The sequence below is a fragment of the Epargyreus clarus genome, unplaced genomic scaffold (assembly GCF_041222505.1).
Source record: "Epargyreus clarus isolate Ecla_fem2 unplaced genomic scaffold, WU_Ecla_fem_2.2 ptg000015l, whole genome shotgun sequence".
NCBI classification, from domain to species: Eukaryota; Metazoa; Arthropoda; class Insecta; order Lepidoptera; family Hesperiidae; genus Epargyreus; species Epargyreus clarus.
This window is the reverse complement of record NW_027332223.1, coordinates 5,379,997-5,396,733: the sequence shown is the minus strand read 5'-3', so window position 1 is coordinate 5,396,733 and position 16,737 is coordinate 5,379,997. Positions and strand designations below refer to the sequence as shown.

At 35.9% G+C, this 16,737-nt stretch overlaps 1 protein-coding gene across 1 annotated transcript in view; it reads right to left on the bottom strand.

The window, feature by feature from the left end:
- Positions 1-16,241, bottom strand: part of Nipped-A (Transcription-associated protein Nipped-A) — a 39,784-nt gene extending 23,543 nt beyond the window's left edge. Inside the window, exons 1-15 of the mRNA XM_073080216.1 lie at positions 15,767-16,241; positions 14,746-15,051; positions 14,252-14,446; positions 13,854-14,020; positions 13,471-13,706; positions 12,968-13,172; positions 12,447-12,641; positions 12,012-12,285; positions 11,496-11,714; positions 9,366-11,177; positions 9,077-9,275; positions 8,233-8,468; positions 7,627-7,867; positions 7,228-7,429; positions 346-679 (exon numbers count right to left, since the gene is read on the bottom strand). Of these exons, the coding sequence (XP_072936317.1) occupies positions 346-679; positions 7,228-7,429; positions 7,627-7,867; positions 8,233-8,468; positions 9,077-9,275; positions 9,366-11,177; positions 11,496-11,714; positions 12,012-12,285; positions 12,447-12,641; positions 12,968-13,172; positions 13,471-13,706; positions 13,854-14,020; positions 14,252-14,446; positions 14,746-15,051; positions 15,767-15,913 (4,968 nt within the window). The 5' untranslated portion in view covers positions 15,914-16,241. The remainder of the gene's footprint in view (positions 1-345; positions 680-7,227; positions 7,430-7,626; positions 7,868-8,232; positions 8,469-9,076; positions 9,276-9,365; positions 11,178-11,495; positions 11,715-12,011; positions 12,286-12,446; positions 12,642-12,967; positions 13,173-13,470; positions 13,707-13,853; positions 14,021-14,251; positions 14,447-14,745; positions 15,052-15,766) is intronic.
- Between the last annotated feature and the right edge of the window lie 496 nt (positions 16,242-16,737).

Here is a 16,737-nt window from a genome sequence, read left to right as displayed (position 1 = left end):
TTGTTTATTGCGTTTATTTTAGCTAGAAGAAATGTGAAACCAAAGACATTACTAAAAATGAAAAAAATATTAGCATTTGACTAATAAAATACAGTAAATGTTTTATTATGTGTAGTGAGCTCACTTGTACTGGAAGTACTTCCATTGACGATTTCTAGCAGCATGAAAATAGGAGAAGAATAAAATTAATGATATACAATAGACAGACACTTATGTAAATACTCAACGCAATACATTGCAAATGGAAAGACATCATTGCAAGTCAACATTATTCTACTAAAGTATATCCTTATCTTATATGATATGAAATTGTTGTTCTTAAATTAACTATTTTCAAATACTTACATGATACTGATCACTGCACCAGATGCGTTTGATCAGCTCTATAAGGTCATGTTGCGTAGACAGCCATTGGTCGTCAAACTTGATGAGCAGAGATATTGCTCTTATCGCTTGGAACTGCATTTCCGCTCTATCAGACTGCGGTATGGTGGTGTTGGTCGGCGGGGTGTTGGCTGCGAGCAACAACAACAGTCTTGGTTTCTTGGTGGTTTGTAGTGCCTCCCTGAACGCTGGGCCGGCGACTGGATGCTTCACCAGGAATATGAGGAACCGACTCCACTGTTGATCTTTGATGTTGTTGTCGCTCATTATTAGATCTAAGGTCTCCTTAGGATACCTGTGACAATATATTACAAACTAGGTATCGCTTGTGTGCGCTCGCTGCTAAAGCAGCTCGCGAAACGGTTGTCTTCTTTAGTTTTGCGTGCAAAATTTTTTTAAATTTTTTACCCGATATTGAAGTTTTATTAATTCTGTTTGGGGCTGTTTGGAAAAGATATGAGTTAATATTTGCAAATTACCAAGAATTTGGGTCGTGATTTTTTTGTCTATAAGCCATACATTTTAAAGACATAATAAGGAGACAAAAGCTTGAAATATTATATACAAAAATAACTATTTATAAAAATTGTTATTTCTTGTATGACAACACTAAAATATTTTTTTACCAAAATGTGTAGTCTATTAGTACATAAAAACGCGTCATACATTATTTCTATATATTATATTATCTATATTAATTCTATACTTATAATAAATCTGTAGAGAGGTCAATTCTGTACAAGAAATATATTTCCAAAATAACTATCAGGGGGTATATAGGGATCGATACTGATGTCAAGAATGCAATCATTAAAATTTTTGTCTGTCTGTCTATATAACCGTTATAGAAAAAAAACTACTCGACGGATTTTAACGAAACTTGATACAATTATTTTTCATACTCCTGAGCTGGTTATAGTATACTTTTCATCACGCTACAATCAATAGGAGCAGAGCAGTGCAGAAAATATACCTCTTATATTATATCCTTCTTTTGTAAATCGTATATCATATTTATCCTGTCCATCCTTTGAAAATATCCAAATATACCTAATAGATTATGGCCCTTCTTTAGTAAATCTTATATTTTACCCCTCTTTTAAAGTCACAAAAATGTTGAAGATTTTGTATCCTTTATTTGACTACATACCACATCCACAAAATCTGTGTCTGTGTCTGTTAATAAATAATTATAAATTAATACGTAAGAAGAGAATCTAACATCTTACGCCCCTTCCTGCTATGTGCATGGTAGAGCTACACTCCAAAAAGAATAATCACGGGTAAAATTCATATAGGTAACTTAAGCCACAAACAATTTAACACATACAACAAATTAAACTAAAATAAATAGAATACTCAAATACTCAAGTCATAAAAAAAATTCAAACCAGTTATAGCTTTCTCAACATACCAATAAGTTAGCTCATTAAGATTAAATCATATACATTTTTAAACGACTCATAAATTAATTCCGAAATATATACTTATAAACCCTGTAACCGATAACCATCAAATTCTCTCCAAATAATCTAAACAATTTGTCTTGCTTTTCTTCTTTCATATCTTATGACTTGTAATTCTTCTCCTTCGAAATGGTAACAGGTGCTTTTAATACTTTAGTGTTGAATGTCCAGTCCGTTATTATTACATTCCAAAGACCACAGGTATTCCTCATTGTTTAATCCAATATTAACATGAAAACAAAAATAAAACTTGCAATTAATTCTATTTAAAAATGTAAGTAAGTAAGTACAAGCTGTAACCATACTTTTCCAATTGTCCGTAACGTAATGGACACTTAGGAATAAAACAAACTTTCTATAACCTAATCCCATTATTATTATACGGATAATATAATGTTAAACAATATAACATGGATAATTTTAAAATTCAATAATTACTTTCGGATATTATCCGCACAATGAACCCTAGTAAATATTTAACATATACTCCAAAACGTGAGGTGTTAAATGTATCACGAAATATTAATAATTTGAAGCCTGCAAAAGTTGTCTTATAACATTAAAGTTCTTCTAAACAAATATAACATTTGCTCATAACATAGGTACTGCCATTTTATATCTCGACTGTGTAAGTAAGAACTTCTAATATAGTGTTATTATGATTTATATCAAATTAAGGTAAAATGAAAACAAAAACATTTGACCCAAAATCAAATCAAATTCCTGAAAAACGCCCGGCTAGGCTACTATATGTCTATTTAATAAACTCAGATAGCAAACTTAAAACAATCTGTGCCAACCAACATTTGTATCGATTCTTAATTTGTTGTATTTAAATATATCGAATAAATTAACTTACGCAGTTTTACGCACCCGATCCCACTGGCTGAATTGTTGGGGGTATCTCCAATGGAAGACTTGAATCAACCTAGTTATTTTTATTTATTTCCAAGACCTCCACAAACTTCGTCCTTGACATCTGCCGTTTCCCGCCATAATACCCTTTTGTTTTTTTTTTTAAATCACGAATACAGCGTTACAGCCAATTAAATATGTGGCCAGCATTATTTTTCGAGTGAAAGGTTTTAAACTAATTTTAATTTTATTTATTTTTATAATGTTAATAATGTCTCGCCTGTCTATCTCGCTCTAACACATACGTATACTATGCTCTGACTCTTTCGGATTGCCAATCTATTAGTATAATATATCTATGGTTCAAACTGTTAGTAGCTAACAACGCCACGTATTAGGTAATAACTTCAAAAGGAGACAACAGTTTTAATTATTATTACAAACGCATCGTACATTTTAATGTTGTCAAAATATACAACGGCTTGAAATATTTAATAGAAAATACATATGTATGAAAATTATTATTTTTTGTATGGCCACACTAAAATATTATTTTATAAAATATGTGCAGAATATTAGTACCTACAAACGCCCCATACATTCTAAAGATATCAACAGAAGACAACAGCTTGAAATATTGCATACAAAAATACGTATATATGAAAATTATTATTTTTTGTATGGGAACACTGAAATATTATTTTACCCAAATGTTAATACTTCTAGTATCTACAAACGCCTCATACATTCAAATGACATCAAAAGGAAACAACCGCTTGAAATATGGGATACAAAAATGCACTTGTATAAAAATTATTATTTTTTATATGGCAACACTGAAATATTTTTCCACCAATTTACACAGTCTATAAGTACCATTAAACGCCTCATACAGAAAACTGACGTTTAGTGATGTTGGGCATGGTGGTGGTGGTCTTTAAAGGGAGACAACAGCCCGAAACACTATATACAAAAATACAAATATATGAAAAATACTATTTTTTGTATGGCAGCACTAAAATATTTTTTAATCAAAATTTGCACAATATTAGTACGTACAAACGCCTCATACATCCTAATGTTACCAATACAAGACAACAGCTTGAAATATTACATACAAAAATACATATGTATGAAAATTAATATTTTTTGTATGGCAACACTAAAATATTTTGTTACCAAAATGTGAAGTCTATTAGTACCTACAATCGTGTCATACATTATAAGATTGTCAAAAATATACAAAAGCTTGAAATATTACATACAAAAATGCATATGTATGAAAATTATTATTTTTTGTATGAGAACACTGAAATATTATTTTACCCAAATGTTAATACTTCTAGTATCTACAAACGCCTCATACATTCAAATGACATCAAAAGGAAACAACCGCTTGAAATATGGGATACAAAAATGCACTTGTATGAAAATTATTATTTTTTATATGGCAACACTGAAATATTTTTCCACCAATTTACACAGTCTATAAGTACCATTAAACGCCTCATACAGAAAACTGACGTTAAGTGATGTTGGGCATGGTGGTGGTGGTCTTTAAAGGGAGACAAACGCCCGAAACACCACTTACAAAAATAAAAATGTATGAAAATTATTATTTATTGTATGGCAACACTAAAATATTTTTTAATCAAAATGTGCACAATATTAGTACGTACAAACGCCTCATACATTCTAATGTTACCAATACAAGACAACAGCTTGAAATATTACATACAAAAATACATATGTATGAAAATTAATATTTTTTGTATGGCAACACTAAAATATTTTTTTACCAAAATGTGCAGTCTATTAGTACATACAAACTCATCATACATTATAACGTTGTCAAAAATTTACAACAGCTTGAAATGTGACATACAAAAATGCACATGTATGAAAATTATTATTTTTTGTATGGCAACACTGAAATATTTCGTTACACATTGGTACAGTCTATAAGTGCCATTAAGCGCCTCATACAAAAAAATGACCTCAAATGGTGGCAACAGCCTGAAATCTTCGATAATCCTGTAGAAAATGCATTTGTACGAAAACATTTTTTTTGTATATGGCAACATTGGTTGTTCGATTTTTTACATAGGGTCCATTTGAAATAAAAAATATCTCCCATACATTACTTATATGCTCTGTCTACGGTTTCCGCCCAAGTACTCAAAAAGTGAAAATCACGAAAAAAAATTCTGTATCCCAGTGTTGCCAGTTAATTAAGATGAAAATGGTCAAATGTCATTACGGCGCCCAAAAAAAATTGTCCTGTGAAGAAATTTCATTAAAAATATTTCTCCTTCTACTTTTTACATTTTTGAATGAAAAGTTCCAAAAAATGTATGAACGATGAAAAAAAAAACTTTACCTGGCAACACTTCGAGCCGAGCTCCATGACCGCCCGATACAAAGCGACTCGCTCAAATGTTGCCAACCTCAAAATATTTCACTTCGAAAAATGCATTTTTTCGTACATTTTACAAAATGGCTGACACAAGGTGCGCCATCTAATTAAAAAAAAATAATATTGCCATATGATAAAATTGAGGATACAATCCGGCCAATAAATCAAAAATATCGAAAAAATATTAATAAAACCACCGCGCTACGACCCCACAAACACACCTCGAAAAATGAAAGATTTCAAACTCAAATATCTCGGCGGCCATCTTGTTTTTCCAATTTTTTCTAATTTTATCGTAACAGTCGTCCCACAATTAGCCGAAAATAATACCAATCTCAGGTAGGCGCGCAGAATAAAAAAAAAGTTGAAAATCGCAGGAGGGCCGCCATCTTGAATTTTGTATGTTTCCCATTTTTCCTATAACCACCATAATATACCGAAAAAATATTTCATACATTATTACTATCCCCCACCAATAGTTTAAGCTGGGCTACTCGAAATGTCAAAAAAGTGAAAAAAAAAATCTAGCTCCCAGTGTTGCCAGTTAATTTGGATGAAAATGGTCAAATGTCATTACGACCCCCCTGACAAATACCCATGTAAAATATTTTCATTAAAAATGTTTCTCCTTCTACTTTTTACATTTTTGAATGGAAAGTTTCAAAAAAAGTATGAACGAAGAAAAATAATCCTAAACCTGGCAACACTTCAAGTCACGCTCCACAACCGCCCCATACAAGGCGATTCGCTAAAATGTTGCCAACCTCAAAATATTTCACTTCAAAAAATGCGATTTTTCATACATTTTACAAATTGCCTGACCCAAGATCCGCCATCTGGTTAAAAAAATAAATAAATCCGATTTGGTAAAATTGAGCATACATCCGAGAAAAAAAACGTAAAAAATAAAAAAAATATTTAAAAAAACACATCAGCGCCACCCCGCGAACACACCTCGAAAAATGAAAAATTTCAAACTCAAGTATCTCGGCGGCCATCTTGTTTTTTCAACTTTTTCTAATTTCATCGTATCAGTCGCCCTCAAGTTAGCCGGAAACGATACCGATCTTGGATAGGTGCAAAATAAAAAAAAAAGTTGCCCAATCCAGCTCGGCCGCCATCTTGAATTTTGAAAGTTTCAGATTTTTCTCATAGACTCGGAGGCTAATAAAAAATTCCACTCATACATCAAACCCATCCCCCACCACTCCTTCAGGTCGATGAAGTCGATTTTTCGTAAAACTGAAAAAAAATTCCTGCGGCCAGTGTTGCCAGTCGACATCGACGAAAATGGTCAAATGTCATTACGACAGCCAAAAAAAATATTCCAGTGAAAATTTTTCATCAAAAATATTTCTCCTTCTATTTTTCATATTTTTGAATGAAAAGTTTGAAAAATTGTAAGAGTGGGGAGAAAAAAACTCAAACCTGGCAACACCTCGGACCGAGCCCCACGACCGCCCCGAACAAAGCAAATCGCTCAAACGTTGCCAACCTCCGAAAATTTTACTTCAAAAAATCCGTTTTTTCGTACATTTTACAAATCGCCTAACAGACGACCCGCCATCTTGTTGAAAAAAAAAATAAATCCAATTTGGCAAAATTGAGGATATATCCGAGAAAATTAAAAAAAATGGCAACAAAATATTAAAAATCCCAAGAGATACGACCTCCCAAAAACACCTCGAAAATTGAAAAATTTCAAACTCAAATATCTCGGCGGCCATCTTGGTTTTTCATTTTTTTTCAATTTCATCGTAACACCCACCTGAATATTATTCGAAAAAGAAACAAACATCAGCATAAAGTCAATAAATGAAAAAGTTAAAAATTTTAAATCGGCCGCCATCTTGAATCTATGGCATCTCATATTTTTCCCTTTGCCTCGGGGGGGAGAGGAGAAAACCCGCCATAGACAACAAAGTCGCTCCTCGCCGGCATCATGGAGAACGGCATGTCAGTCAGTCAGTGGTAAGTTCAGGATTATATATATATATTAGTTGTGTTTGACTTGTAAAATTTTATAACTAACATAATCATAAATATAAATTTTGGTATGATGAATTCATCATGTTAACAGACATAAACATTATAAGGATTCCATACCTTAAGAGAAATTTAACAAGTGGCTCCCTGAATGGTGATCCCGCCTCGATCATCAACGATTTCTCAGTGTGGAAGATGAGTCGACACAATACATCTATAAACCGCGGCGAAGCAGCCGGTATTTGATGGAATATTCCTATCAGAATAATGATCTTCTGTTCGTTTTCTATATTTTTCGACACACTCTGCAGGAAGTTGCCTCCTGAAATAAAATAAATAATTCATGAATTTTTTTTCTATAATTCTTGTAAGTTAATTTATAAAACAAGTATCACATGAAAAAAATATAATAATAAATATAAAAAAAAATATAATTAATAAAAAAATATTTATTTATTTAATAAATAAATAAATAAAATCTATTCTGTATATATTTTTTTTCATATGAAGCATACTAACCTCTGTTTGTTTGTATAGAATAATCAAGCAATTTCTTCAACAGTTGCAGCAGTTGTTCACACAATTTCTCGCTGAATGTGGAGGGGAAGAGTTGCGTCAAGTAGGACAGTCTCTTGGCGCCGTTCACGCTCAGGTTGCGATGGTCGCCCAGTGTCAGTAGCAGCGGCCTCATCACCGGGTGCACCATCTCCATGTCGATTTGGAATCCAGAGAGGAACTTCTGCATGCATTCGAACCCAGCCTGGTCAGAAAGAAAAGATAACTTTTACATTTTTACCAAATCATTTTTAACAAATCAAGAATTCAACAATTGTAGTTATTTTATTGCTAAATCCAACTAAATTACTATTATAGTTTGTGCTACCTACAAGGTACATACGTACCTACCTATCTGAGGTACATACGTACCTACATCGTATTCCAGTATATTATGGAAAACCAATTTAGGTTTTGTAGTCAAAATTAATAATCAAGTCCACACTGGGGACTGTTACTTTTTCTACATATCGGACGTTTGCAGAATAGTTCATTTAGCTACTACAATTTATATTGGCTTGAATTAACACCACTGAAACACGTGGTACGTATTCATAGTATGTACAATACCTGTTGCAGCTCCTGATCGTTCTTCTCGAGCGACTTGTAGAGCACCTGGAAGATCTTCTCGCGGCAGTGCTTCTCCTGTATGTAGTGACAGGCGGCGAGGGCGCGCAGGGCGGAGGCGCGCAGCGGCACGAGGTTGACGCCCTTGTAGCACGGCAGCTTGCCCAGTATGCCGTCCTCCGCCTCGCACAGCGACAGCAGCTCGCGGAAGAACACCTTGTGCTCGTTTATGTTCAGATCTAAATATTATAATGCACACATATATTATGGCTTTCTTTTCTATGGCAGTTGGACTAATAAATAGATAAATGCAAATAAAATGCTAGTGTTTGACGTTATGAAATCCAACATCAAATTTAATCTCTACAACATATCCACAAATTAAGGTGGAACATACCATTGTTTTTCAGTTATCAACAATAAGCGCAGTAGCTAATTGTGGATTAAGACTGCTTTCTAGACAAACGCTGTTTGTCCACCAACCACCGACACCGAGCCGATACCGATAATTAAGACGGCGCCGAAGTAGCGTACATACATTTACTATAGCAGCTTGTCCATCGAACGTCACCCGAGCACCGTCATCCCATAGTAAATGTATGTGTACGCTACTTCGGCGCCGTGATTAATTATCGGTATCGGCTCGGTGACGGTGCAGTGGACAAACAGAGAAAGTCTTAGTTTACCAATGAACGTGTAATAGGTAACATATGGATGATTTATATAACATTTTAAAAATTATTCTAACATTTACGGATGTAACAAAAATATATAAGATATTTTGTATTTATACTGTACAATTACTCATAATTAAATATCGTAGAAACTATAAAATTAAGTTACGTACCAATTGTAAATAGTCTCGGCTTTAAGGTGGTACAGAATGTAGTTCCATCCATAAGACCCATTTGCGCATTCGCCGGCTGATGACGCAGCAGGTGCTTCTTTGGTGGAATTATGTCAGCTAGAACCTCCCTGTGAGGGTCCATCACTGCCGTTACAGTCTTATTTTGTAGCTGTCCTATGAGTTCCAGTGACTTCATAGCCTATAAATAATTTAAAGTAATATAATAACAAATCAATATAAGGAAGCAAAGTGATTCAGCCTTTTACAAGTTCAATTATGTGGAACATACCTGTTGTCTGACTAGCAAATGAGGACTAGTTATTTGCAGGACTAGTTCTTGTAAGACGTCGTGCAAAGCCCGGGCCTTCGCCATGGCCAGTTCACCCTCGGGATCCATGCCGTGTCCAACGGGGCCTGTCACGCAGATCCGCACCAACTTCTCTAGTATCACAGTTGCCATATCTATTGCACCAGCCGAAACTTCACCCGTTAAGTCCATCATCACGAATAGCACGGCTTTTAGGAAAGTGAACACGTGCTTGTAAACCCATTCGGGTGTCATCTTTTCCAAAAGGAATTTTACGGCAATGCAGCCGCCCAGTTTTGCGTACCAGGCTCGTTCATAGCACAGAGCAGCCATACGTTCTGCAAGGTACTCCATAATGGGCAGGCGACACGCTCGTTCCTTGCTACCGAGTACGGCTGCCGCACAATCGATCATCAGTATTAACGCTAAGTGACCAGGTTTACATAACTCTTTCTCCTCGTGTGCCATTACAGCAGCTATAGAATCAATAATGACCAAAGCGTCCAGACCCTCCTTAGGTCCCCCAGTACTCGCAAATGGGCCGGCTTCCTGAGCTAAAGCCACCAAAGTGTAGTGTCGCACGAGTGACACCATTGTCGGCAGCACGTGATTACGCAATTCTTTTATTGCTGCAGCGACGAACATTCCTGTCAACGCGATTCTGTGAGTCTCTCTCACGATGGGATTAGAACACTTGTAATAAGGTCCATTTTGAGCAGGAATTTTACAATCCAAATAATTAGGGTGGTTGAATAGTTTCTGTAACGTAGGCTTGTCGTCGTCCAAGTTTAGTGAAGATGCTAAATAGCATCGTAGTACCTCCCAACATTGACGTCGATAGAATGGATCAGTTGTGCTCGATTTCAGCGCAGCAAAGGCGGTTTCTATTACTTTATCTACTTCAAAATCAATTGGTTTTGGTTGGTCTTGGAAGTACGTCTGAACGGCTGGTGGCGACGCATCCGTTTCCCGATATTCTAATCTCTGTGGTTCTATCATCATCTTTCTGTTTCCACCGCCAAACTTCCCGAGAACCCTGAATGCTATCCTTGCAACTTCATTATTTTGTAATGTCCTCCAAAGCGCCTGCATCAAGTCAGCTCTTACAGGTTGTATATGTTCATACAAAAAGTCAGGTTGCAAGTTATCCACGCAGAGTTCTAAAGTCCGCAACCCTTGGGATATTAATGTGTGGGAGCCATTGAGTGCCGACACTAATGGGTCCATCAACATCGGTAAATAAGGCAATAGACTACTTAGTCTAACCGGCACAGTCAAACACAACTCTACGAAGAGATCTTTCATATGTTGTTTGTGAAGTCCACTCTGCAGTCGATTTAATCCTTCTAATAAGTTCGGCAACAAAGGCAAGAATTCCTGATACAGGAGATCGTGACTGCCTCCTCCGATCGAACGGAAGAGGGCTCGTAACAACAAAAAGTAGTTATAAGGTTCTTTAGCTGTCATAGCGTAATCCATAGCTTTATTAACAATACTGTGCAGATGTGGGCGAAGCATTTGTTCATTTTCTGTTGGAAATAGACTAACAGAACCAAACACCAACTTAAACAGTCGTAAATATAAGTTTGATCTTTCAGCATTAGTACCCATCTCTTCCATTCTTTTGAGCAAATATTCTACCAAAACTGTGGCAAAAATTGGTGATGTTGCTGGATTAGAGAGAAAAGTGTTTGCAATGATTTGCAAAGTCATATTTTTATTTATCCTCTCCACCATGTGAGATATGGTAGCTGTAAAAATTTCTTGGAATGTCTGGGGATTCATCATTGAGAACTGAAAATAAATTGAAGATAATTAAAATATATTTCAAACTTCATTGCACAAAATGCTCTAGTATTACTTTGTCCGTGGCTCAAAAAACCTCTCATTGCAACTTATTACCGCTAATTGTAATCTATATAATTTATATAATCTTATATTAATCAACAAGGATATGCTACTGACTAACGTTTTTAAGGCTTAGGAGTATTTTACTACACTTGACGTTAGCAAAAAATGTTTGTAGCATAATTGACCTGCATGGAAAGTTTGTAAAATAATTGGAATACATAGCCACAGTATTATACAATATAAGACGGAGAGTTGACTGACCACGCCGCTGAAGTGCTCGAGCACCTCCTTCTCCTCCTTGGAGCGCACGTGCGGCTGCGCGGGCTGCGGCGCGGGCGCGCGCGGCGCCGCCAGCGTGTAGATGTCCAGCGACTGCAGCCCCCAGCGCACCAGCCGGATGAACACCAGCGTCTCGCGCGCGCTGAACTGCTTCTGCCCCGCGATCGTGCTCGCCGCCGCGCCCTCGCCCCCGCTCGTTGTCTGATACAACCAATTATAATAGTAATGCCTTGTTGACATAAGAACCAGTTCATTTTAAGTATGCAGCCTTTAAAACTCTAATTTTTTCGAAGCTACGCTTCAGAAATAGTGTGTGTGCATGAATGAATAAATTATATAAAAATTTAAACATTAATTATGCACATTTATATAAACTATGTTAAACCTGTCTATCTGTTCAGTAGTATTGTATTTTAAAATAAATCATTCAAAAATACAATGTCTATATTTTATAATGTTTATATACAACTAAAGTATAGATAATCAATGTAAACTTACTTTGCAAGATGCACATCCCCAAGTGATAGTCTTTACTCCACATACCAATGTCTTCACCAGCGTTCTATAATCCCCCACATTGAGGTTGCTCATTTGAGAGCTAGGGAAGCCTATTTTGGACTTCTCTTCAGACTTGCTAATGTGTTCTAAGAAGTCTGGCGATGACTTCTCTTCGTCAACTTTATTTTCAACAGCAGGAACATGCGGCGCCGGCGTAGTGGGTGTGCTAGGAGTTCCATTTGTGCCGGGCAGGGCGAAAGGCGCGTTTTTATTACTACGAAATATACAAGTATGGCACAGAATTAGTAACTATTGAAACTGAAATTCTTGATATAAAAAAGGCGCAAAACTGTTAATTTAAAAAAAATATTACAACTTTAAGTAAAGATTATTACACCACCAAAGAAGACAAGCAACTACAATGCGAGCACTTACCACTTGGCCATGAGAGCGGGCAGCTGCAGCTTGGAGATGGTCTTGAACTTGAGCACGAACACCTCGAGGATGCGCATGAGCAGCTGGCGGCCGTGCGGCGGCGCGGCGGCCGCGGCCCCGGCGCCCTCGCTCTCCGCGCGCTGACGGATGCAGTCCACCAGGTTCAGCAGCAGCTTGCACGACATTGTTTGAATGCTGTTGATATGCGTTAATAATTAGACCTTGTAGTTCGGTTGTAAGACTTAGAAAATTTACATTTTTATGTTTGAGATAGCATGTTCTATAGTCGGTGCTGGATATCCTTAGCTATGGTTGCCATGGTCACACAGACATTTCTAATAATATCGCATAATATTACATACCCACTTCTGCATGTAAAAGATATCCCCTATAAGTCAGTCTTTAACTTTCCGCGATTACGCCGCGCAAGCATCAGGCCAGAAATTCAAAAGCTTTTAATTATGCTATCTTACCATATAACGAAGTATATAATCTCAGGAATAATATTATAAATGTCATACCTTGTAGGCAGCGACTCATCGTGCACGTTCTTGGAGAACAAGTGTGCTGCGATGGCGAGGTCCGTGAGCGGCAGGTGTTGCCGCACATGATGCACCAGGTCGGCCAGCGTGGAGTAAGCTAGCGGTCGGAGCGACTCGTGCACCGTCCAGCCGCCGCCCAACAGCACGTCCTCGTCGAACAGGCGCTCCATGTACGGCACGAACTCTGTTATGTGTAACACAAGATAGTTTGTGCATTTTGTTCAAACTAACGATAAAAATGCTACTGTTAAAACTACATACTATTACTAGATCGGGATAGGGAGAAAAATACTTTTAGAAGTGATATGTGTGTGATAATACAAAAAAATTCACACCTATTTTATTTATTCTCATTCACTGAAAATAACTTAAAGCCAAACAATAAAAGTATTGCTAAATTAATAGTAAGTAATTCATTGATACTAATATCTACTAATAAAATGAATACAGAAATTGATATAAGTATGAAGAATGTGACATACTTAGTCTTAGGTCTGTGGCTAGAATGTGCCGGGTAGCTATGACCAATTCCTTTCTCAAATGAGCCACCTCTGGTGGGCACAGTGTCAAGAGCCCAATAATGCCCTTCACCATGAGGTTGGCATGATGTGCAATAGTATCCTGATATATCCTGATAATGTAAGCTAAAAATGCTAATGTCTTAATCTGTGCTCCCATGAAATCCACAAACACTTCTTTGTTGAATGAATTAGCATTTCTGAAAAGAAATATTTGTATAAAGTACCCAACATCTACTTCTATGAAAATAAAAATAAAGTGTATTAAAATAAAATGCATTTCAAGAGTTCTGTAAATTTATAATTATATGATTAAAATATAATTTCTTCTACCAAGATGAAGTTACCTGTGGATAGGAGCTGGCTGCAGAGTTATGGTCTCCATAATCAAGGGTATAAAATTGCTGACTTCCTGGTGAACATTCTGTTTGTACAGTTGATACATCAAAACAACTATTATAGGCAACTCTTGGATTACTTTCAGAGATAACACAGATCTTGGGATGAGGTTATACTGAAATAATAAAAAAATTCAAATAATACACATGTCCATACACAGTGTTACACCTTTCAATTTATTTCATATGTAACATAGAAATTATTATTTTAAGATTAATAAAGCTTCATTTTAAATTCTAAACTTTTCACACAACAACCCGAGAAATATCTTCACAGGATCTCAATTATAAAAAAAATAATTGTAAGTGAATTAAAAAATGTAAAACATAAGCTATAATTCACCCACAGTTACAACACTTCCGTCTAGTAACTTCTTCTCAGTATGTATGGGTGTGGTGGTGTATGTTTCCTGCAGCAGCTGGTCAATGTTGACCTCCGATAGATCTTTCACTCTGATTGTTGCCTTGGGTTCAAATATTTTTGGTAAATGATTGGGTAAGTCTGAGTATATTGCTTTAACCCACTGTAGAAACTTGTGAATCTGGAAATTAAACTTTGTTTTAGTACTAGTCGACCATTGAATATTTGAAAAATTGTTAATAGGTATGCTTTTTTTAGACATTTTATACATTAGCCCCACACTAGGATTTCTATTGTGGGTACCATGTACACACACATCAATACACAAATACCCAGAGCCAGAACAGAAATGTAAAATCGTCATTTTAGATATCTGTCTGGCCCGGGATTCAACCATCTGGGTATTAGACTGATACTGACTGACATGGCCACTCTGCCATGTGGGTTATCATATTTAATTATATCATCATTTGAACTTACATCAACATCAGTAGTGTAAGCAGGTCGGTATTGTTTATGGAGTTCCATGAATATCTTCAAACAGACCAGTACATTCTCTTCATTCTCTATTTCCATTAACTTTAGCATCAGGATAAGTATGCTTTTGACATATGGGCGTAATGTTTCACTGATTGGTAGTCGGTGGATCATTTCCAAAATAAGTTTTCTCACTTGCTGTATATTGTACTCAGCAATGAAATGTGGCTCTCCATCTTGTAATATTTTGAGAAATATTTTCAAAGAATGATCTAGGAATTGGGGATATTGAGGAGAACCTAATATAACCTGAAACAAAATAACAAAATTCATGCTATAGTTACTTCAAATTAGTTAATTTCTGACTTAACATTTCTTCTCAAGACACCAGTAAAATACTTCCTATGACATATAAGACATATAATTATGTATATAGATAAAGTTCTCAGCAATGCATAAGTATGTATCCTGAACAAACAATGCAGGACGAGTAGAAACAAAGTATCTGTGACTAACAAATAACATAATGTTGTAACGGTATGACAGGTTTAAATCCTTCGGATGCACCACCAATTTCAGTTACTTTACGGTGAAGAAATATGCTTTTAAAAAAGTTCTCCATAGCATGTGAAGTCCTTTAATGTGCACATAGCCAGCATGGTCTACTCTGGCCTACTCCTTCTAATCCTCACAGGAGACCCATGCGTGAAATAGGTGGATGATGATACTGTAGCTTTGCCAAAACAAATGACAAGTTTTGAAACAAATCAAGAAATCATATTATAACATAATAATCAGCAGATACCAGAAAAAGCGCTGGTTACAATTTGCAGCTGTTGAGCAGTAATTTAACCCAAAAAATAAAATAATATTATGCAATTTTTAAAGTTAGTGTAAACTGAATATTACAAAACCTATTTTCAGTTCTGTCAGAATTAAGTACTTTGTCGAATATGTTGATACATAAATCAAATACTTACAAAAACAAAATTTGCCATTTTCTCAGTGAATGAAATTAACTCACCTCAAAGTTTTCACTGAGTTCCTGGGCAGCTTTAAGTTTGATCTCGTCTTTAGCGCCAGGGTCCGCCAGCATCGTGACATAGCTGCGATAAGTGTTCATTTGCGTATGCGGCTCCCCGGGACCGCCTGAAGACATCGCGGCCATCATTGTACACCTTCACTCCCAATACAACTAACTACAAACACTAAAACCCCACATCTATCAGTAAGTTTAATATTAGCATCGTCGAAATCTTATACGCTTAAAACCATTTTACACACAATGTTCGCCGGCTTTTATCTCAAACCTAATGCGTTGAATATTAACACTATTGTTCCTTACTAAATACTCAAAACGCCTAAATGTTTATTATTTATGTGATAATTACAAATCATAATCACAATGCCACAAATTTCGGAATGAGAGAAAAACAAAATGTGTATTTTACTAATTCACTACACTCGGCGACTTCCGACGTTTCAATTTTCGATGGTTTTCATCAACCATAGCTAAAGCACCACAGAATACCTATACTATATACTATATTTCTAGCTAGCATTATATACTACTAACCATAGACCGATAGACACCACAGAGTAATTTCGAATAATAATGGCAATCAGAGTTGGTATAAGATGTATAAGATACGAAAGTTCCGAATTGATACGAAAGTAAGGGACGGATCTGACGAATATCGCATCTGAAGTTTTTCTACCGATGATTGACACAGTTATTGACCATTATCTGAAAACATTGCTTTAGCATTATAGATTGTTGTTTTTACTTTATTACACTAAGTTACTGATTTTACATGTTATGTTTTTAAATTCAATTATATGTTTTATATAAAGATTACTCTGACTATCGGAACAACTTTATGGAAATGACAAAGTAGTATAATACAGAGTTACCATTTCTAGGTTTCACCGCCGCAGCGAGAATTTACTATACGATCCTGTTCACACCTGTTGTGTGAACAGGATCGATTTTTA